At 39.4% G+C, this 23332-nt stretch overlaps 1 protein-coding gene across 2 annotated transcripts in view; it reads left to right on the forward strand.

The window, feature by feature from the left end:
- The window catches only part of LOC126176234 (actin-binding protein IPP), a 62872-nt gene that overhangs the window by 3854 nt on the left and 35686 nt on the right, over window positions 1-23332 (forward strand). For both annotated transcript variants that reach the window (XM_049923387.1, XM_049923381.1), the window contains exons 5-6: window positions 6640-6805; window positions 21574-21723. In XM_049923387.1, the coding sequence (XP_049779344.1) occupies window positions 6640-6805; window positions 21574-21723 (316 nt within the window). The remainder of the gene's footprint in view (window positions 1-6639; window positions 6806-21573; window positions 21724-23332) is intronic.

The following is a 23332-nucleotide window of genomic DNA, read 5'->3' on the forward strand; positions in this document are numbered from 1 at the left end:
CCTTTATAGACAGGCACTATTCCCCAAGCTAGTCCTCAGAGAGATTTCTCTTGCCGTATCCCCATGTATATGGATTGTCTATAATTGTTATGGATTTATCACCAAACTTCTGGAGTTACAGGAAGTTACTAAAAATTATGGAAATAAGCATTTTACAATGTGATGTTTTTAAAATATTGGAACAGGTACTGTTTACATTTTGCTAATTGTATACTCGTAAAATGTTTTATAGATTGTAATGAGTTCCTTTTTGAGCACACAGTAAAACCTGTCTATGAATGATTTCGTTACCATGGCTCACTTAGATTATGCTGAGTGATGAACATTTTTCTTTCTGTGCATATCAACTTAAAGTATAGGAATAAAGCTGCTTTCGAATGAAAATGACGGAAGTTTCAAGATATTCCTCTGTAAATTGTTGCCACTTTTATAACCAGGTGATGTCATACACTGCACAGTTCATCCATTTAGCAATAGTTAATAACACACACCACATTATTATAATAATGGAGAACTCCTTTAATTTTTTTTACATTGTGCCAGGAGTAAATTATTATAGACCAATGACATTTTCTGTAATTTTGTGACTGATTGTTCAGTGGTTTTATTCTTCCTTTTAGAATTCAAAAACACTGTATACATAGTGCTAGCTGCTAAGGATTCATTATTCATTTTGTCAAAAATGCAACTTTTTTGTTCCTTCGGCAACTGGTAACAATTTTGTAAAGATAAGCCTAACCCAAATGATAATGTTGATTGTTTTATTTACAATTGTTTTTATTCCTGAAAAATCTTCTTTATTTAGCACAGAGAGTATCTGAAATATAGTATTAATCAGGCTTGTAATTTTCATCATTTTCTGGGGGAAGACCTCAGACTGATCCCTTCCCCTAACGTATTTGTCATACAATTACTGAGAGCCTCTTCTCAAGGTTGGCAGCAATGCCTCACACAATCACAGTACTCCCACCACCCCAAGAACCAGATGGAAAGGAGTACCTCCCTTATCACCAGATACCAACTCAGACTGGAACAACTGAACAGTGTCCTTTGTCAGAGCTTCAGCTATGTGTCATCATGCCCAGAAATAAGGGACATCCTACCCAACCTACACAACAGCCTGGTCAACCCTGTGTCAAACCGACTCCCAGCCTCTTGGCACAGGTGGAAGATCTAGATACAATACCTGTCCTATTCACCCACCCAGCACATCCTACATCAGTCCTATCCTGTCAGAGGCAGGGCCTCCTGTGAAAGCAGCCGTGTCATATACCAGCTCTGTGAAATTTCTGCATGGCATTTTATGTGGGTATGACCACCAACCAGCTGTCCACAAGAACAAGTCATGACCACAAAACTGTGGGCAAGAACGTAGTTGGCACCCAGTGGTGGAACACGTTACTGAGCACAACATGCTCAGATTCAGTGGCTGCTTGACAATCCATGCTTTTCTGAACTAGACAAACACGGGCTATTCTTGCAACATATCCTTCACTCTCGTAAACCTCCTAGCCTCCATCTCCACTAACCACTGCACCCACACCCTCTATCCTACAGTCTCCCTGTCCTCTGTCCTGTCACACCTTCCCAATCTGCATTCCACACACCAACTGCCTCCTTCAAACCATCAGTTACCCTCCCCCAACCCACATGTGCATGTGTGTCCTGTTGCTTGTTAATGGATTCATCCAAAAGCTAGAAAAGTTTTCATTCTTCCTTTTGTGTCTGTTGACAACTCAAATTTCTACCACTCAGTAAGTTACTTCTTAAGTAAAAACTTTCCTTACCATATTTGTACTGTGTTTTGGATATCGATAAAGTGAGTTTCGCTGCAGAAACTTTTATGTTGTTGTGAATTGAAATAAATTTTTGCATAAAAATATTATTCTGCAATATTTTTCTTTCCATTTTGTCCTTCATTGGTGAACAACATACTTCGTAAATGAGCTTGTTTTGAATTGAAGCTTATTCAGCAACAGTGTTACAGTGTTTGGAAGTAAATTTAAGCAAGTACTGTTCGCGATAGAAATGAACTAGTGATTATGATGATATCAATAAAAAAGTAACCTGTTGTTGTTGAGCTGAGCTTTATAATATTCTAAGTTCTTTAAGTACAGTTCGACCACAATAAGCTGACCTTTTCATTGCAATGTCAAGCTGCTCCTAGACGCTAAGTGTTACTGTACACACTGTTAAGTGTAATGGTACCAGTATTGCAGGAAGCAGGCGACACTGACTTCCCCTCTCTTCCCCTCTCTGCTCCTCTCACCTTGGCAGTCCTAATGTGGGGTCAAGGCATGCTTCCTGCCAGTACTGACAGCCAAACTTGAAAGGTCAATTATTATGGCCAAGCTGCAATTAAAATCCCTTCATATTAGTATTTTCTAAAGTCAGACGTACATATGCTGGTACCAATCCACTTGATAAAAAAGAAAATTGAGCAGCTTTAAAGAAGTACTGATCCTTTTGATTCTTAATAAGGTCATTTTGAATAGAATTTGTGAACACAAGGTGCCCAAAAATCGTCCTCAGCAGCAAACAGATTGGATTGCAAAAAGGGTTGTCAGCTGAAGAGGCTTTATTTAGCTTGACAGACATGATTTAGCTATGGTTTTTGATTGTGTGAACTATGGTGAACACCTGCAAATGTTAAAATATTACAGAATAATAGGCAAATGATTTGTACCTTAATAGCACAAAGGTAGGAAGTGTTATCAGTTCTATCTCCATATCATAGTAGTATGCACTCTGTATTTGGTGCAGACACAGTATACCATAGGTTTCAATTTTGTTGTTACTAAAGTAGATAAATGAACTGCACCTTACATTGGCGGGATATGCAATTTTTTTTGTGTGTCCTCCCCACCACCCTCTGTCAGACTATACAAATAACTGGAAAGCATAGGTGTGATCACTCTGAAAGTTGGTTAGAACACTACCATGCTTTACTAGGCACTGTCCTGTTGGTATGCCCTTGCCTTCTTCCAAACTTTGAGCTATCTTACGTGGCTGGTTGTATGGCAACCTACAGTTTTTCACAAAGTCTGACCCACAGTGCAACTCAACATTTTTCACTTAAAAAAAATCATTGCCAGATATCAAAAAAGTGTTTAGTGACAGATAAAAATCCTAGAATTGACTTGGGATAGAACTCCAGCCTGGTAAGTAACCCGTAAGCTGTTGTGTCCAGTATTTATACCAGTAGATGTTAAAGTTAAATGATTATCATTAAATCGTTACCAGGCTCAGTTCACACAGTTAAGTAATTCACATAAAACCTTAGAAACTTCATGACTTTGCTTTGCTGTTCAAATAAAAACAAAACAGGCAGGGGGAGGGGGCATTGCCAGCCCCTCAGATGTACTTGCAAAAGATATTATGTGCACATTGTAATGGCCAGTTGTTTTGAGCGCATTACAAATTAATGAGTCACCTTTTTCATCAACTGAAACTTCACCAGAGCTTCCTACTTGAAACTTGGCTGAAGCTAGTATTTTCTCCAAATCTGTTTGCCTGCCAGGATACAAGTTTCTTATGGTTGACAGGCCACAGTAGAATGGTGATGATGTGCATCTGTATAGGGCTTATACATTCGGACATACAACCTAGAGTCATAAGTGTGTTGAATCCTAATGAAAAAAGCCAGGTTGAATTTATGTTCATGGAAATAAGTCTACAGAGCTAAAAGATCAACACGATGACATCTCTTCATTGACAACATGGGCATGTCACTGTGAAGGGAGTTACAGAGACAATACGTCTGAGAAGAATACTTAGTTGCAGACAGTATAAGTATTCTTTGCCTAGAACCCATACACCATGTGATTGGTGGTAACGCCCACAAAGATGTTGACTGCAATGTAAAAGATTGACAAAAAAAGAGATATTGGTTAGAGATTGGCTCTGGGCCTCTCAGCACCTGACGTAATATTTGTGGTGTACTCTCACAGTTACACAAAGCTCAGAGCATGCAACATAATTTTTAGAAACATTAAACATATGGATTGTGGTATTCTAATAGCAGACTGCATAGAAACTAAGTGACAACAAATTGCCACAAAGCCCACAATTGATGACAAAATTCATGAACTTACTGATAAGGTCATGACTCTCTATGACAGTCATGCTCTTGTACATACAGTTGGGGCAAGAAAAAACACTTGCTTATTGACTGACAATTGAATAACATGAAATTAAAAACAACAGGTATGCAGCTCACAGATGTTTCAAGTCAAATCTGATGCCTAACAATTACAAAGTATATGCAAAGATGTGAAATAGGGTAAATCAGTATGTTTGCAAAGTCAAAATGAGGCATGCTTATTTTGCCGTGTGCAGCAATATGAGCCATATGATCTGTGGAAGAATTTCCATAGCGTAGGTATTGGAAAGACAAAAAGTTTAACTTTTTTCAGGTTTCAGGTGTTTGAATGAATGCAGTTTTTTATTTATTTATTTTTAAGCTGCAATAAATTATAACCTGTTAGAGCCCCCAGACCACGTATCTAACACCAGCACTTTTCACATAAGAACTTTATAATGAACTCAAAAATAAAAGTGATACACAATAATATCATCAACATTAATGTGATCAAAAAAGTTATAAACAGCTTAATATAAGACCTGACACACGATTTCATATTTATCTCATGAGTGTGATGTATGAGCATAATCCAGAAATTTGTTCCCCACTTTTCTTTTTTTAAAGAAAACACCTGTTGCATAAAAACTCTTTTGGCAACGGATACAGCAATGTCTCAGCTATTTTTTGATATAATCACTACCATAAATGATCACTTGCTGTATTGTGGGAGCAACTTTTGTATTTGTGTCTCCCGCAGGTCATTGGAAACAGTATGTGGCAGTCACCTCCAGCCTTTTGACATTGTGAAAATGCTGACCATAGGACAGGAGTGTCACAAAGTCCAAGGAAATTTGGAAATCACCGGGAGCAAGATTGGGAATAATGGTTCTCCAAAGTGCACTCCCATGTCAGTCCGCAGGGTTGTCAGTGATGACGGATGGTTGCCCAGTGCCTTCTTCAGTATGGATGCTTTGAGGATCTACAGAAAATTGCCTACACCAGTGATGGACCATGTGTTTGCTCATGACCTCTGAATTTCTTATAAGAAAACTGATTTCTCAACTGCTCACCCCAGCAACGAACAAATTTCTGCCAACGAGATATCAGTTTGTTGATGCCATCACTGTAGAATGTGTGACATTGCTGACACGCCACAACCTCACCTCTGCTTGCACACTTCATCACTATCAAAGAGAAGTCCTCAAAGTTATTCTTTAAGTTTTGGAAACAGAATGGGTCAAGTCAGGACTGTATGAAGGATGATTGATAACAGTGAGCCCAAGGCATTCAATTATTGCAGATGTCGCAGTGCTTGTGAGCAGTCTGGCTTCGTCATGCTGAAGGAGGGGTTGCTCTGTGTATGGATGAACTCTTCGAATTTATACTTTCAGTTTTCTGAGGATCTCTCTCGCACCGACATAGTTACGTTACACCTCTGCCACATTAGGTTCTAAAATTAGGAGCCCTCTAGCAGCATAGTGTTGCAACTTGTGTCTGCAAAGCAGGAAAATTGACCAAGTAATATGTAAGACGTGCAATACGTCATCCAATATTGAGAACAGAGTAAAAAATTCAGAGGCATTACTTTCTGCCACACACTTGTATTAATGCCAGTGCCCTTTACAGCCTTTTACCCATCTTCAGTGGGTATAATACTTGTTTCAGTTACACCTGTTGAAGATGGATGAAAGTGTGAAATGCTATTGGCATAAATAAAAGCACATGAAAAGTGGCTGGTTACTGTCATTTCTTAAAATAATATAATCCACAACCAATAAGGCTCAACAATCAGTAAAATGGATTGATTATTGTTAACATCATTTACTACTTTTTATAAGACAGAGAGGGAGTCCATAAGCTGACTAAAGTGCCTGTCCTGGGTGGAGCAGGTGTCAAAGGAAGAACAGGTGAATGAAAGAGTGGAGCAGGTATAATTGGAGGAGTGTTGCAACACAGAAGAAGGTGGGAGGAATAAAGTGCAAGAGCATGTGTAAGATGTTATATATGGATTTGAAGGGACTTGGGGTTGTTGGGGAAACCATGTGGATCAGGATCCATAAACATACAAGCCAAATCAGAATGAGGTTGGAGTGAGGTAGTGGAAGTAAGAAACTCTTAATATTCAACAACATCAGTTAACCAGCCTCAAAGGAGTGCGCTCTTCAATATCCCAGCCTGGGGTGGGTGAATCACATTATACTCTATGACTTCTTGCCCTTCACAGTCCCCTGAAATGTGCAATACCTTCCAAAACACCTATCTAGCTCTCCTAAAGTGGTAATTTGCTGGACACTCTACCTGTGAAACTTTCTGGTCCATTGTCATGCCACTGCTGCTTCTGACTCAATATCTTTTCCTTTGTTGATTTGAAGAAGGACCCTGGTTCCAGATGCTCAGCATGCAGTATGAATCATTGTGTGTTTTTTCTTGTCATCATTCTTATTTTATGTTCTGTACACTGTATCATTGATGTGGCTTATTTTTCAGTTTATTAATCATTTTATAATGCTCTTTGTTTTGTCATTTTTAATTGATGGTGCTTATGTAATGTACAGGTTTGCTGAAGGACACAGCTTTGAGGAACTGACCAGGTTTGCAGTAGATTTTATTCAGTGTCATTTCCCACAAGTGTGCTGCGAAGAGGAATTTGCTGAACTACCAAAAGAAGACCTGATAAAGTTCTTGTCCAGTGAACTTTTAAGAGTTGACACAGAATTCCAGGTAATCAAGAACGCTCTTAAAGAAAATTCACAAAATCACAGCGCATTTCAGTCACCTTATTCATGTATCATATGTTAAGGAGCTGCAAGGAACAGTTTTCCTCGTAAATTAGTTTGAATAATGCATATCGGGCAATTCACAGTTTTAGTCACATCCCCCCCCCCCCCTCCCCCCTTGAACGAGTGAGGTGGCGCAGTGGTTAGCACACTGGACTTGCATTCGGGAGGACGACGGTTCAATCCCGTCTCCAGCCATCCTGATTTAGGTTTTCCGTGATTTCCCTAAATCGTTTGAGGCAAATGCCGAGATGGTTCCTTTGAAAGGGCACGGCCGATTTCCTTCCCAATCCTTCCCTAACCCGAGCTTGCGCTCCGTCTCTAATGACCTTGTTGTCGACGGGACGTTAAACACAAACCACCACCACCACATTCCCCCCTCGTCACATCTCCCCCCCTTCCCCCCTCTCCATACCCTCTCTCCCTCTCCCCTGATCCATGGACCTTGCCGTGGTACCTGAATGATACAAATAGATGTACCATAGATGCAACCACAGTGGCTGGACATCTGTTGAGAGGTCTTACAAAAGTTTGGCTCCTGAAGAGGGGCAGCAGTCTCTTCAGTATTTGCAGGGGCAGTAGTCTTGACGATTGACTCATGTGGCCTTGTAACATCAGTCAACATTGTCTTACTGTGCTGGTATTGTGAACACCTGAAAGTAATGGGAAACTACAGCCATTATTTTTCCCAAGGGCATACAACTTTACTGTATAGTTAAATGATCATGGCATCCATTTGGGTAAAATATTCTAGAAGCAAAATAGTCCCCCATTCGGATCTATGGGCGGGGCCTTCTTAGGAAGATGATGTCATCAGGAAAAACAAAACTGGTGTTCTATGGGTTGGGGCATGGATGTTGGATCTTTTAATCAGGCAGGTAGGCTAGAAAGTTTCAAAAGGTAAACAGATAGGTCGAAGTTAGGTGTAATGGGAATTGGTGAAGTTGGCAAAACGAACAGGACTTTTGGTCAGGTGAGTACAGGATTATAAATAAAAAAGCAAATGGGGATAAATGCAATAGTAGATCTAATAATAAATATGAAAATAGGAATGCAGGTAAGCTACTATGAACAACATTAGTGAACGCATTATCATAGCCAAGATAGATACTAAGTCCACATCTGACACAGTAGTACAAATTTGTATGTCAGCTAGCTCCACAGATGATGAAGTAATTGAAAAAATATGTGCTGAGATAAAAGAAATTATTCAGATAGTTAAGGGAAAGAGAAATTTAATTGTGATGGGGGACTGGAATTCAGTAGTAAGAAAAGGAAGAGAAATAAAGTTAGTAGATTGAATAAGGACTAGGGGAATGGAATGAAAGAGCAAACTGCTTGGTAGAATTTTACACACAGACTAATTTTAAATATTGCTAATACTTGGTCTAACAATCATGAAAAGAGGTCATGTGCATAGAAGACATGTGGAGACATTAGAAGATATCAGATGATTGTGTAGAGCAAAGAAAAATTGCCACATTCGGACTTCACAGCATGATTCCTCAAATCCTAGCAATACAATTTCGTCCTGTGCATATTATGAACAATAAATGGACGTTAAAGATGGGCAGTCTGTTCACACTACAATCACATGTACAGTAAGTACTGCTGTCAGGATACAGTAGTAGTGCTGTGCAGTTAGTGCAGTGGCTGGCATTTTGGGTTAACATGCAGGAGGTTGAGGGTTCGATTCTGAGTTGAGGCTTATTTGTTTTTATTTGTTAAAAGTGGTCCGTGTAGTGTGGTATCGGGCATCTTTTATCATTGTACTGTGATTATAGTGGGTCAGCTACAAAACATTTGCAGTTACACACTACTAACACGGAAATGAAAATACAGTCATTTTCATTGGCCAGCTTTTAAAGAAACCTTTCACGTGCCGTGGATGCAAATTGTTTTGCACTGCAGCATCTACAAGATTCCAAACTTGTTTTGTGTGTACCCTTATCCAATGGTTCCATCAATTAATACCAAATGGTATTCTTGGCACATTCAGGACCATTACATTTCAGTAGAGCCTTACGTCACCAGTAGGGCTAGCAAACTGGTTTCCAAATAATTTCGATTGGACCATTGAGGTAGGTTACACAGAAAACAGATTTGCAATTTAGTAGGTGCAGTTGGTCCATGACATGCAAAAGGCTTCTTTAAAAGTTCACCAGTCAAAACAATTGTATTCCATTTCTGTGTTTGTAGTTCGTAACTGCAAATGTTTTGTATAAGGCCCACTGTAATCACTATTAAGATGCCAGATATCGTACCATGCAGACTACTTTTAGCAAATAAAAGCGAGTAAACCTCGACCCAGAATTGAACCCTCGACCTCCTGCATGCTAATCTAAAATGTTATCCACTGCGCCAACTGCACAGCACTGCTCTTATCTGCTGACAGAGGCAGCTATCGTAGGTATGATTAAGTGCTGCCAGATTGCCACTCTTCAATGTTAATTTACTGCTCGAAATATGTGCAGGACGAAATTTTGTGAGAGACATCTTTGTGTTGCCAGTATGTGAGGAATCGCATGTAAGACCGAGATTTTGGAACCAGGTTTTAAACTGTAAGATATTTCCAGTGACAGATGTGGAAATTGCAAAAAGTTAGGAAATTAGGAAGATTAGACCTGGTTAAATTGAAAGAACCAGAGGTTGTTGAGAGTTCCAGAGTGAGCTGTAGGTGACTAATGACTTCAATAGGATAAAGGAATACAGTAAAAGATGAATGGGTAGCTTTGAGAGATGAAATGGACAAGGCTTAGTAGAAATCCTTGGATATTGCAAAAGATACTGGATTTAATTGATAAAAAGAGAAAAATAGAAAAATGCAGTAAACGAAGCAGACAAAAGGAAATACAAGCATCTAAAAAATGAGATTGACGAAAAGAAGGTAAGAAGGAATAGCTAGAGGACAAATATAAGTCTATAGGAGCTTTTATAGCTGTGGTAAAGATAAAAACCAACTACTGAAAGGTGGAAGAAGTATGTAGAGGGGTGTAGTATAGAAAATTAGGAGGATATAGATTAAGATGAAATAGGAGATAAGATACTGTGAGAAGAATCTGACAGACCACTGAAAGACCTAAGTTGAAACAAGGCACCTGTAACAGGTGTCATTTCCTCAGTCTCAGTGGTATTCATGGGAGAGCCAACCATGACAAAACTATTCCACCTGGTGTGCAAGATATATGAGACAGGTGAAATACCATCAGACTTCAAGAAGAACATAATTCCAATTCCATAGAAAGAAGGTGCTGAAGGTTGTGAATATTATCCAACTATCAGTTTAATATGTCATGGTTGCAAAATATTACCTCAAATTATTTACAGAAGAATGGAAAAACTAGTGGAAGCCAACCTCATGGAAGATCAGTTTGGATTCCAGAGAAATGTAGAAACACATGGGGGCGATATTGACCCTATGGCTTCTTTTACAGGATAGGTTAAGGAAAGGCAAACTGATGTTATAGAATTTGTAGACTTACAGAAAGCTTTTGAAAATATTGATTGGAATACACTCTTTGAAATTTTAAAGATAGCAGGGGTAAAATACAGGGAGTGAAAAGTAGTTTGCAACTTGGGCAGAAACCAGGCAGCAGTTATGAGAGTCGAGGGTTATGAAAGGGAAGCAGTCGTTGAGAAGTGAGTGAGACAGGGTTGTAACCTATCCTCAGTGTTATTTTAATCCATGCATTGAGCAAACTGTAAAAGAAAGTGAGAGGTTCAGGGAGAATAAATAAAAATGTTGAGCTTGTGTATGGGATTGTAATTCCATCATGGACGTCAAAGGACTTGGAAGAGCAGTAGGAGAGGGCCTTGAAAGGCAGATGTAAGATGAACATCAACAAAAACAAAACAAGGGTAATGGAATGTAGTCAAATCAAATCAGGTGATGCTGAGGGTATTAGATAAGGAAACAAGACACTTGAAGTAGTAGATAAGTTTTGCTATTTGGGCTGTAAAATAACATAATCGTTGAAGTAGAGAGGATATAAGATGTAGACTGGCAATGACAAGAAACGCGTTATGAAGAAGACAAAATGTGTTAAAATTGAAGGTAGATTCAAGGCCTACAAAGTCCTTTCTGAAGGTATTTGTCTGAAGTGTAGCCTTGTTTGGGAATGAAGATTAGATGGTTGGATCACATAATAATGAGGAGGTGCTGAAGAGAATTGAGAGAAAAGAAATTTGTGGCATAACTTGATTAAAAGAAAAGATCAGTTGGTAGGACACATTCTGAGAGATCAAAGGATCACAAATTTAGTATTGAAGGAAAGTGCGGGGGTAAAAATCATAGAGGGAGACCAAGAAATGAATATATTAAGCAGATTCAAAAGGATGTAGGTTGCAATAGTTATTTGAAGATGATGAGGGATGGCACACCAAAAAATCTGTCCCGTACAGCCTAGCCACCCTTGGATGACACATCTGTAATGATGATAACTTCCTTGCCAAAGACTTCACACAGGCCTTCACAGACAGGCAATATCTCCCAAACCTAGTCCACAAACATATTTCCCATGCTATGTCCTCATACATGGCCAATCCTTCCACCACCGACAAGAATCATCTACAAGGGAGTGCGACTCTTGTCATCCAGTGTCACCCCAGACTGGAGCAGCCCTTCGCCAGGGCTTTGATTTACATTTACATCTACATCTATAGCTATACTCTGCAAACCTCTGTGAAGTGCATGGCAGATGATACGTCCCATTGTACCAATTATTGTTTCTTTCCATTCCATTCATGTATGGAGTGCAGGAAGGATGACTGTTTGAATGCCTCTGTGAGTGCAGTAACTATTCTAATCTTATCTTCATGAAACCTATGTGAGTGATACATAGAGGTTGTAATAATTACCAGACAAATCTTTTAAAGCCACTTTTTGAAATTCTGTTAATAGACGTTATTGGGCTAGTTGTTTATTTTCAAGAGCCTTCTAGTTCAGTTCCTTCAGTACCTCATGGGTCAAACGAATCTTTGATCATTTTTGCTGCCTTTCTCTGTAGTCCTATTTGGTAGGGGTCTTGCACACTTGAACAGTATTCTAGAAGCAGTCGCATGAGTGATTTGTAAGATTCTCCTTCGTATACTGATTGCACTTCCCCAGTATTCTACCAATAAACCAAAGTGTATCACCTACTTTCCCGATGACTGAGCCTGTGTGTTCATTACATTTCATATCTCTATAAAGTGTTGCACCCAGGTATTTGGACGAGTTGATTGATTCCACTGGTGACGCATTGATATTATAGTCATACGATACTACTTTTTTTATTTTGTGAAGTGCACAATGATTATCTCCCATCTTGCCCTGAAGTGAGGGACAGCCTATCAAAGATCCTTCCCATCCCTTGTAAAGTGGTATTCCATCGCCCTCCCAACCTACACGACATCCTAGTCATCCCTATGCCAGCCCCACTTCCAACCCCTTTCCACAGATGCCACATACCTGTGGCAAACCAGTGTGCAAGACCTGCCCAATCCACCCACCCAGTATCTCCTACACCAGTCCTGTCACAGGCTTAGCCTACTCCTTCAGAGGCCAGGCTACCTGTGAAAGCAGCTATATCGTATATACCAGCTCTACTGCAAACACTATGCAACCTTGTATGTTGGTATGACTGTTGACCAACTGTCCGCCACTGCCAACCTGATGTCAAGAACAAAGTTGACCACCCAGTGGCACAACATGCTGCTTAGCCCAACATGCTCAATTTCAGTGGCTGCTTCACAGCCCAAGCCATCAGGATTCTTCCCTCCACCACCATCTTCTGTGAAATACGCAGATGAGAGCTATCCTTACAACACATCATCCGCTACCACAATTGTCCTGGCTTCAGTCTAAGGTATCCCGTTGTTCCCACACCCTCCACTCGACACTTTCCCCTTCCTCCGTCCTGTCACCCCCTATCAATTCATGTCCCCACGTTGCCTTCAGTGTATGCTGCTTCTCACCAGCTGTCCAAATACCTGCTACCTTTCCATCCCCCATTCCTAGCCAGCTAATGGGCTGCCTCCCTCCTTGCCACTAACCAGCCACTCCCAGTCCGTCTCCCTGCTTCCTGCCTACTCCTCCCTCCACCTACCCCACCCGACACCACCCCGACCACAACCAGTCTACCTGCTGCAAAAAGGCATTGGCACTGTCAGTCTAGCTTGCACCATGCAGGGGCTTAGATGTATGTGTTTTTTGTTTTACTCTAGTTTGTCAAAGGATAAAATCTAAAAACTTTTGTGTGTGCCTGTCAACAAACTCAACACTTCTGCGTATTGGTGAGTGGTGTCCTTTAATCATAAAGTATTAACAGTCACATTTGATTTGAACCAGTAATCGGTTGTGGCTTTACAGCCATGGTCAGATGTATAAACCTATCTGTTGAGATAAAATAAAATGTGACCCTTAACATGAATTCAAAGATTTATTTAAGTTATCAACGTCACCAGTCTCCTTCAAAGGCCAGTATTGGAATCATGTTTTTGAGCTTTATTCAAAGGCTTTGGTACTTTGTGCTGTGGTTAGGCATTTAATTTGTTACTTAAAATAAACAACTGACTGTGGATAGTGAAGACACTGAGTAAAGCACATGACATTCATGTAAAAGACATGTAAGTAGTTCAATTTTTTACGTGCATATATGTGTAGGTGGGGTGAACATGGAATAGATGAGGGAATAGAAAAGGTGAAAGGAAAGGAATGATTAGACTTAAGGAAATGATGGAACATAAGGGAATGCAGTAGGAATATGGTGCCAAAGAATGCTCACTCAGATGCAAACAGCAGTAGTTGCATGATTCCCATGAACATACCAGGGAAGAAGAGCTTGATGAGTACAAGAGTGAGAGAGACCGTTAGTATGAATAGTGTGGATGAGGATCCATGACCTATAAGCCTACCATAACTCAGTGGAGGAAGGACGAAGTGGAAAAGCTGCTGTGTTGACGTAACATTGGGCAGGATGAGAACAGTGACAGAGGTAGATGTTTGACAAAGACTGGCATGAACTGATGTCAGGATGATTTCAGGACTGAAAAGAACTGTCTGTGGACAACTTGATAAATGACTTGGCCATGGAATGATGTCATATCAAGGATGAGTACCGAGCTGTGAAGCATATCACCTATCATCTTCAAACACACAGAAGCTGGTTTAATCATTGCAGGAAACTGAAAGAATAGAAAAGATTCCAGGTAATTGTTCATGGCAGTTTTCAACAACAAAGGAAGATATATTTCTGAAACTTTGTTTACTCAAAAGACACAATTGCCTCTTACCTCCACATGGGCAGAGGACATTCTTATTGATTATGTGTGATTGTAAGGTGTAAACAAACAGCTGAAAGCCATCTGTCCAGACCTCTGGTGACCACAGTGGCTTCAAGGCTGAGGATGTTAAAGATAAGGTCAGAAAACTTAATTCCATTTTTCCAAAATTGTTTAACTGAAGAAGATTAGTGTCCTTGGCTTTGAGAAACAGCTGAAATACTAAAACTGAACAAAGCTCTCCCATCTGATGGAATCCCCATCAAATTCTATTCTGACCTGGCAGGTAGGTTAGTGTCTCTTCAACCATAATCTACTGTACAACCCTTAAACAAAATACTGCTCTTTGTAGAATCTTAGAACATCTCACAGCAAGAACAGGCTGTTGAGGGGGGGATCCATTAAGTCACATTGGTGGGCTCCACTGGGATTGCAGATGATTGCGCTAGCTCACCATTAGTTCCCGTCTCAAGGCTGATGTGCAGTGGGAACTTCAGTTCTAGAAATTTAGCATGTTGTTGACAGCAATTGGCCACCCACTTGAGTAAATGTAAGAAATGTTAACATAGGTCATAGCTATACAATTTCATAACAAGGTCTTCCCGAAAAATATAACTTCATTAACCCTGAGGTATCCCAGTGGCTAAGATCAGGACTTCCAGTAAGCCATCTGTTGTGATGGTAGTGTAAATAATCACCAAATGTAGTACCCCGGTTGGAAGGTTTCCAGTGGTTCTTCCTTTTTAATTTTCTATTTAATTTCACCAATTATTATCAGTGCTGGAACTAAATTTAACCGAGCAAGGTGGCGCAGTGGTTAGACACTGGACTCGCATTCGGGAGGACAACGGTTCAATCCCGCGTCCGGCCATCCTGATTTAGGTTTTCTGTGATTTCCCTAAATCGCTCCAGGCAAATGCCGGGATGGTTCCTTTCAACGGGCACGGCCGACTTCCTTCCCCGTTCTTCCCTAATCCGATGAGACCAATGACCTCGCTGTCTGGTCTCCTTCCCCAAAACAACCAACCAACCAACTAAATTTAAATTAGGAAGCGAATGTTTAATCACATTTTATACAACTTTTTTTAGTTTCCTGGAAATACTGCTGCATTAGATTCTAGATGATGAGTGCTAAGATTGTAACCAATAATAAATACATGTCCACTGTACAATAGATATGTGACGTCTGTGGATGAGGTATTGAATTAATATGGTAATGGAAAGCCCGTGGTGAAATATAAATAATTTAATTTTTCAGCGTATTTGTCCACTGTAGTGGGTGATTTCGCTTTCAGTTGATATACACTTTCTAAAAGTTTTGTAAGGCCCTGGGCAAAGCATACTTTGTAGTGGACATTCTCTTCCAAACGTCTGCATGCTTCTGCCACCTGTTCACCGATGTTTGAACTTCCATGATGTGCACAAAGTGTTGGTCGTGCAAAGATTGTGGCTGACTGTGACCACGTAGATTTTAGAATTCTGCACATCTTTTTCTAAATGTTCAGTGAAAGTCTGGTATTCTTTCCTGTTGAAAGAGGTTTCAATAATTTCAAAACCATTTAGAATCATAAGTTAGCAAACCCCCCATGAACCATGGACCTTGCTGTTTGTGGGGAGGCTTGCGTGCCTCAGCGATACAAGATAGCCATACTGTAGGTGCAACCACAATGGAGGGGTATCTGTTGAGAGGCCAGACAAGCGGGTGGTTCGTGGAGAGGGGCAGCAGCCTTTTCAGTAGTTGCAGGCGCAACATTCTGGGTGATTGACTGATCTGGCATTGTAACATTAACCAAAATGGCCTTGATGTGCTGGTACTGTGAATGGCTGAAAGCAAGGGGAAACTACAGCTGTAATTTTTCCCAAGGGCATGCAGCTTTACTGCATGGTTAAATGATGATGGCATCCTCCTGGGTAATATATTCTGGAGGTAAAATAGTCCCCCATTCGGATCTCTGGGTGGGGACTACTCAGGAGGACATCATTATCAGGAGAAAGAAAAATGGCATTCTACAAATTGGAGTGTGAATGTCAGATCCCTTAATCAGGCAGGTAGATTAGAAAATTTAAAAAGGAAAATGGATAGGTTAAAGTTACATATAGTGGGAATTAGGGAAGTTTGGTGGCAGAGGGAACAAAACTTTTGGTCCAGTGAATACAGGGTTATAAATACAAAATCAAATAGGGATAATGCAGGAGTAGGTTTAATAATGAATACAAAAATAGGAGTGTGGATAAGCTACTATGAAGGAGTAAGGAATGAAAGAAGAAGCGACGTGGTAGAATTTTGCTCAGAGCATAACTTGATCATAGCTAACACTTGGTTTAAGAATCATGAAAGAAGGCTGTATACATTGAAGAGGCCTGGAGACTCTGGAGGGTTTCAGATAGATTATATAATGGCAAAACAGAGATTTAGGAACCAGGTTTTAAATTGTAAGATGTTTCCAGGGGCAGATGTGGACTCTGACCACAATTTATTGGTTACGGACTGTAGACTAAAACTGAAGAAACTGCAAAAAGGTGGGAATTTAAGGAGATGGGACCTGGATAAACTGAAAGAACCACAGGTTGAAGAGACTTTCAGAGTGAGCATTATGGAACGATTGACAAGAATGTGGGAAAGAAATACAGTAGATTAAGAAAGGGTAGCTTTGAGAGATGAAATAGTGAAGGCAGTAGAGGATCAAGAAGGTAAGAAGATGAGGACTAGTAGTAATCCTTGGTAACAGAAGAGATACTGAATTTAATTGATGAAAGGAGAAAATATGAAAATACAGTAAATGCAGCAGGCAAAAAGGAATACAAACATCTCAAAAATGAGACTTACAGGAAGTGGAAAATGGCTAAGCAAGAATGGCTAGAGGACAAATGTAAAGATGTAGAGGCATATATCACTAGGGGTAAGATAGATACAGTCTACAGGAAAATTAAAGAGACTTTGGAGATAGAACTACTGATAGCCTTGGGAGAGCCAGCCCTGAAAAAACTCTTACCATCTGGTGAGACAAGCCAAATACCCTTAGACTTCAAGATGAATATAATAATTCCATTCCAAAAGAAAGCAGATGTTGACAGGTGTGAAAATTACCAAACTATCAGTTTAATAAGTCACGGCTGCAAAATACTAACACGAATTCTTTGTAGACAAATGGATAAACTGGTAGAAGCTAACCTTGGGAAAGATCAATTTGAATTCTGTAGAAATGTTGGAACACGGGAGGAAATACTGACACTACAAGTTATCTTAGAAGTTAGATTAAGGAAAGGCAAACCTATGTTTCTAGCATTTGTAGACTTAGAGAAAGCTTTTGACAATGTTAATTGGAATACTCTCTTTCAAATTCTGAAGGTGGCACGGGTAAAATACAGGGAGTGAAAGGCTATTTACAATTTGTAAAGAAAGCAGATGGCAGTTATAAAGAGTCAAGGGGCATGAAAGGGAAGCAGTGGTTGGGAAGGGAGTGAGACAGGGTTGTAGCCTATCCTCAATGTTATTCAATCTGTATACTGAGCAAGCAGTAAAGGAAACAAAAGAAAAATTTGGAGGAGGAATTAAAATTCATGGAGAAGAAATTAAAATTTTGAGGTTCGCTGATGACATTGTAATTCTATCAGAGACAGCCAGGGACCTGGAAGAGCAGTTGAACGGAATGGACAGTGTCTTGAAAGGAGGATACAAGATGAAGATCAACAAAAGCAAAATGAGGGTAATGGAATGTAGTCAAATTAAATCAGCTGATGGTCAGGAAATCATTTCTGACAGTATTTGTATTGAGTGTAGCCATGCATGGAAGTGAAACATGGATGATAAATAGTTTAGACAAGAAGAGAATAGAAGCTTTTGAAATTTGGTGCTACAGAAGAATGCTGAAGATTAGATGGGTACATCACATAACTAATGAGGAGGTACTGAATAGAATTGGGGAAAAAAATTTGTGCACCACTTGACTAGAAGAAGGGATCAGTTGGTAGGACATGTTCTGAGGCATCAAGGGGTCACCAATTTAGTATCAGTGCGGAGGGTAAAAGTTGTAGAGGGGCCAAGGGATGAATACACAAAGCAGATTCAGAAGGGTGTAGCTTGCAGTAGTTACTTGGGGATGAAGAAGCTTGCCCAGGATAGAGTAGCAGGCTGTGTCAAACCAATCTCTGGACTGAAGACCACAACAACATCAACAAGAAGTTAGCAAAATTACAGTTCCCATGGCAAAGTCTCAAAAAATTGTTAGCGACGGTGGACAAAATGTCTAACACCATCATCAACTTTGGTTTCGTATGACAATTCATGTTTTGCTTGTGTGTTGTTTCGAAATGTTTTCGCTCATATTTACAATAGTGTGTTGTTGGTAACTACTCGGCATTGTTTCAACAATGATCAGGAATTATAAAGAAAAAGTCATTGTGAAGGAGAGTGTAGAAATTCTGGAAAATAGTGACATATTCAATATTGAAGAACTTGGATGTAATGACAGTTTTTCTTCAGTGACTGACAGCTATGACGAGCTTTCCCAGATACTGGGTTGTGTCAAGGAGGAAAGTTGAGATGAAGATAATCATGAGGATTGGCCTGATTTTCGTATACTGAAGCATGATTGGCATGATTTTTGTATACTGAAGCATGCACAAAGAAAAATTAACCAGGAGTATTTTTGCATGAGGTTATCAGTAAAATGTCTTGGTCTTCCTGAAGAGAAAACTTTGGATCCATGCAACTGCCATCAATGTATCACAGAATTGTGGATTATGACATGAAAGTGGACTATGAAGGAGAGACTCAGACCTTGAAATCAAGGTACCCCAGAATATGTTTAAGCAAAGTGTAGAAATGAATGGAAACTGTAGAGGATATGAGATATGATTCTATGGACCATTTACCATCCTTTGAGCAGCAGAAATGAGCATCTAGATGTAAAAATCTTGGGCGGAGAGCTATAACATATATGCAATATGCCAAATTCACGCTCTATCTCTGTATAGGAAGAGGGCACAATTGCTTTCTAAAATTCCATACAAAATAATCTTTGCATGAAAACACAGTGTCACAGCAAAATTTCACTTTTGTAAAGCTTTTTCTTATCAATTTTCATAACTAACAATGTAAGGAAATGACAGATTGCTACTTTCTTTAAAGATGACACATTAATTTGCAGACATACACAATTAAAAGACACATGCACATTAGCTTTCAACCACAGCCTTAGCCAGAAAAAGAAAGAGAAACACGCACCATTCATTCATACGAGATAGCACCCCTCACACACACATGACCACCAACTTTGGCAGCTCAGAACAGAATGCAGCTGTCACATGGAATGGACACAGCAATCTGGAGGGGATCGGGAAGGGAAAGAGGAAGGGATAGCAGTGTATGGGTGGGGGGAGAGAGGAGCGCTGTTTGGCCGAGTGTGCAGGGACTAGACTGCCAACAGGTGCAATGTCGGGAGGCTGTAGGGCAGGGAGGTGAGGAAAACAGAACAGAAAAGGGGAGGAGCGAGGAAAGATTAAAATTTCATAAGTATTTTACAAGAATATTATTTAAACATTCCACTCCCTTAAAAACAGATGTCACAATAAATTTAGAGATTAAATGTATGCAATAAAATATTCTGATAACTGTATTATACCTTTAAGTCACAGCGTCCTCTGTACTGGACAAATCATAAGTTATATTTCGATGGCCCAGTTTTGGTTTCTGTTATATGAAAAAATTTCTAATTAAGCTCTTCTTGGACACTAAATTAGATAATTTTCTTCCCAGAAATGAAAAAGAAAGCCTGAAAGGACTAAGGAGTAAAGATGAAAACTAACCATATAGTTGGCACAGACACACAAACAAGCCTGAGAACATTGCAGAACTGACAATGTTCTCAGTGTTGTTTGTGTTCCTGTTGATGACTCAGCAGCTCAATAATCATTGAGTTGTTATCCTATCTCCTCAAATTATTTAAGGCAATTAATTGGTAGATGTATCTGTATCATACAATAACATACCTTTCTCTCAAATGCATTGCCGTTACTGCCATAACTGTTGTTATTTAATTAAATTTAAAAACCCATGAGCTATTCAGCCTGTAGAATAGGTAATCCAAAAATTTACAGGTCTCACTTACACAAAATTCACACACTAGTTTTTATGCTGCTGTTCAAACACAATAAAATAAGCTTCTGTACTTAACATGTAATTAAGTTTCCAACACTAGCATGCTTACAAACATGCTTACAAACAGCAAATCAGCAGGTTTTTTTTGTGACATAGTGGCTTTATGGAGTACAGAGCAAGCTAATTATTTTCTACACAAGTAAATGGATATAGAAAATAATATGTGGAGATTTTAAAAAAAGCATTTTCACCATTGATGGACCATAATTGAGATATATACAGATGCCATTTATAGTAGTTTTTCATTTTGCTTTTGTCCATCACATTCATCCTTGAAGATGCTTCTGGAAATCAGGATCTGTGGAACATATAAGTGTGCGCACACTGTTTTCTCACTCCTAAAGATATTTGAGAGGTATAAGTATATACTTATACTAACAAAGAGATAGAGGGGCTGGCCAGTACTTACCTCAGCTCAGTACAGCCGATAGATACACACAAAACAAAACCGAAAATTTATGTTTCTAGCTTTCGGAACAAATGTTCCTTCATCAGGGAGGAGAGAGGGGAAAGAAAGGGAAGAAGGGAAAGGAGATTCAGTTACTCACAACCCAGGTTATGAAGCAACAGGGAAAGGAAAATAGGGAGGGTAGCAAGGATGGAGGCATGGTTGTCAGAGGGAAGCCAAAGATATTCTACTGTAAGTACTGTGCCAGCTTCAAACCAAAGAGGATGCATACAGAAGTAAAGAGGTATATAGTATAAAGATAAACACAACTATGCAGGATGAAAAGATGCGTGAATGGCTAAGAGGAAAGGGAAAGAGGAGAAGACTGAAGAGTAAATGGGAGTGAGGTTGTTTAACGTAGGTTCAGTCCAGGGGAATGGCGGGATGAAAGGATGTGTTGGAGTGCAAGTTCCCATCTCCGCAGTTCAGAGGGACTGGTGTTGGGTGGGAGAAGCCAAATGGCACATACGGTGTAGCAGGTTCCTAGGTCCCTAGAATTATGCTGCAGGGCATGCTCCGCTACTGGGTATTGGGCATCTCCTAGGCGGACAGTTCATCTGTGTCCGTTCATGCGCTCAGCCAGTTTAGTATATACTTAAACTTAGTATAAACTTAGTATATACTTAAACTTAGTAAATACTATTCCTAGCTTTCAGAGCTTCTGAAAAAGTACAATATTAATCAATATTGTTGTTATTTGGAGTAATTGCAGATAAATACTCATGAGGCAGATTGAAGTCAAACATGCCCATTTTATCAAGAAAAAAGATTGTCTGTGAATCCTATGATCATATACCTGAAGAGGGCATAAAATGTTTATAGAAGTGTACTTTTTCTTATGTAGGTATTTCAAGCTGCAATGCGCTGGATCATGCATGATGTTGTACAGCGACGATGTTACGTGTTTGAGATATTGTCTAAAGTGCGCCTCCCACTACTTTCCCTGTGTCTTCTAGATCGTGCTATTTCAGAGTGCACTGACAGCAGCTTAGAGGTAAACAATTTTAATCTACTTTGTTATAGTATTTTTACAAATGAAGGGGTCGGAGAGATATAGAGATATAGTCATAAGCCACATCGAACTAGTTTTGAGATACAGCGAGTTTAAAGTTCCATAGAGGTCTGAAAATGTTTAATACAAAATAGAAACCTTATTTCTACTGCAAACACTTGCTTAATACTTGCAAAGCATGTTGTTAAATAGTCAACTCTCTGTATGCTATAAAATATTAATTTTAGAATGATTCTAATTAAGATGTAGTCAGCGGTGGCTTATGACTATATATCCCAAAAAATTAATTAAAATATAAAGTATGAATTTGTAAGGATTTATTTTAACTACTCTTACACAGCAAGCAGAATATATAATTTTTACACATTAATATATACATATCAGGTATCTGTGATGTATAAATTACTTTTTCATTTACACAGTTACATCAAGGAAGCTCCTCTACCTCATTATTGTACACGTTATTTCCAGTACATGACCGAAAGAAAGCTTGATTTGGTGCAGGTATGAACGGCATAAGAGACAGTACATCATCAATTTTTTTCTGGATAATTGGTAGTGGCCTTCTGTACTTTATTGGCAGCTGATATGGATTTGGTTCAACTAGCTTTTCTTTTTGACATGAATATCCACTGACATGAAAGCTCCTATGTCTGAATAAGAGTGCTTTATACTTAGCTTGAAGGGATCTTCAGACTCAAACTTAAATTGAGTAGCTTCACTGAAATGGTGGGGGATCTCCAGATGTGGATTCTGTATGTTTTGAGGTCAATGTTTTCAGGCTTTCCAGACTTCTGAAGTCTTCTCTTTCCATTTTAGTTACAATGGAATGTTTTGGACTCACAGATTTTATTACTTCTGCCCATTCATCTGGAATGTACACTATTGGGCGTCTGTTTCTTGCGTACTGTTCAGCGAAACTAAAATCATGATCGCAAGATAGCATGGTGTGACCTACCACAGGGAAGTAATGCTGGACAGAATCAAATCTTTTGGGAGAAACAAGGGACCTTTCCAAAGCAATATTAGTCCAATTCTTTGTCTGACTCTTGCAGTTGTCTATGATTATGTGGAAATGTTTTGTCTGAGGATTAGTTATCTGCAAGTACTTCAATAAGCAGCTCCCAACCTCATCTGAACCCCGTCCTCCATCTTTCTCGCTCCACAGAAACATATAATCATTATTTGATCCACAGTCGTGGATACCATAGTTGTATGTCCATATTTTCCTCTTGTAAAATGCTGGACCTACTGTTAGTTTAGGGGTGGGGAATGTTTGCTGCATGTCCATTGCTATCGCATGATGCTCTTTCGAATTTTCTTTAGCCAGAACAGTTAAAGACGCAATCATATTTTGTCCCCCGTCAGCCTTTTTGAGATGCAGTTCATGTTTTTGTTTCCTTTCTGTGACTTCTTCTGCACATAATTCTGGGTTATTTATAGCAATTAGAAATCCATCACATTTTGAACAGGTGTCACTTTTTGGTAGTTTGAAGCCTATATTAAATTCAGATACGAAAATTTCTCTGAATTTACTTTCAGATACTGCAGGAACCTAGTTTTCCTTGCAGTATTCTGAGTATTTATCTCG

The sequence above is a fragment of the Schistocerca cancellata genome, chromosome 1 (assembly GCF_023864275.1).
Source record: "Schistocerca cancellata isolate TAMUIC-IGC-003103 chromosome 1, iqSchCanc2.1, whole genome shotgun sequence".
In the NCBI taxonomy this organism is placed as follows: Eukaryota; Metazoa; Arthropoda; class Insecta; order Orthoptera; family Acrididae; genus Schistocerca; species Schistocerca cancellata.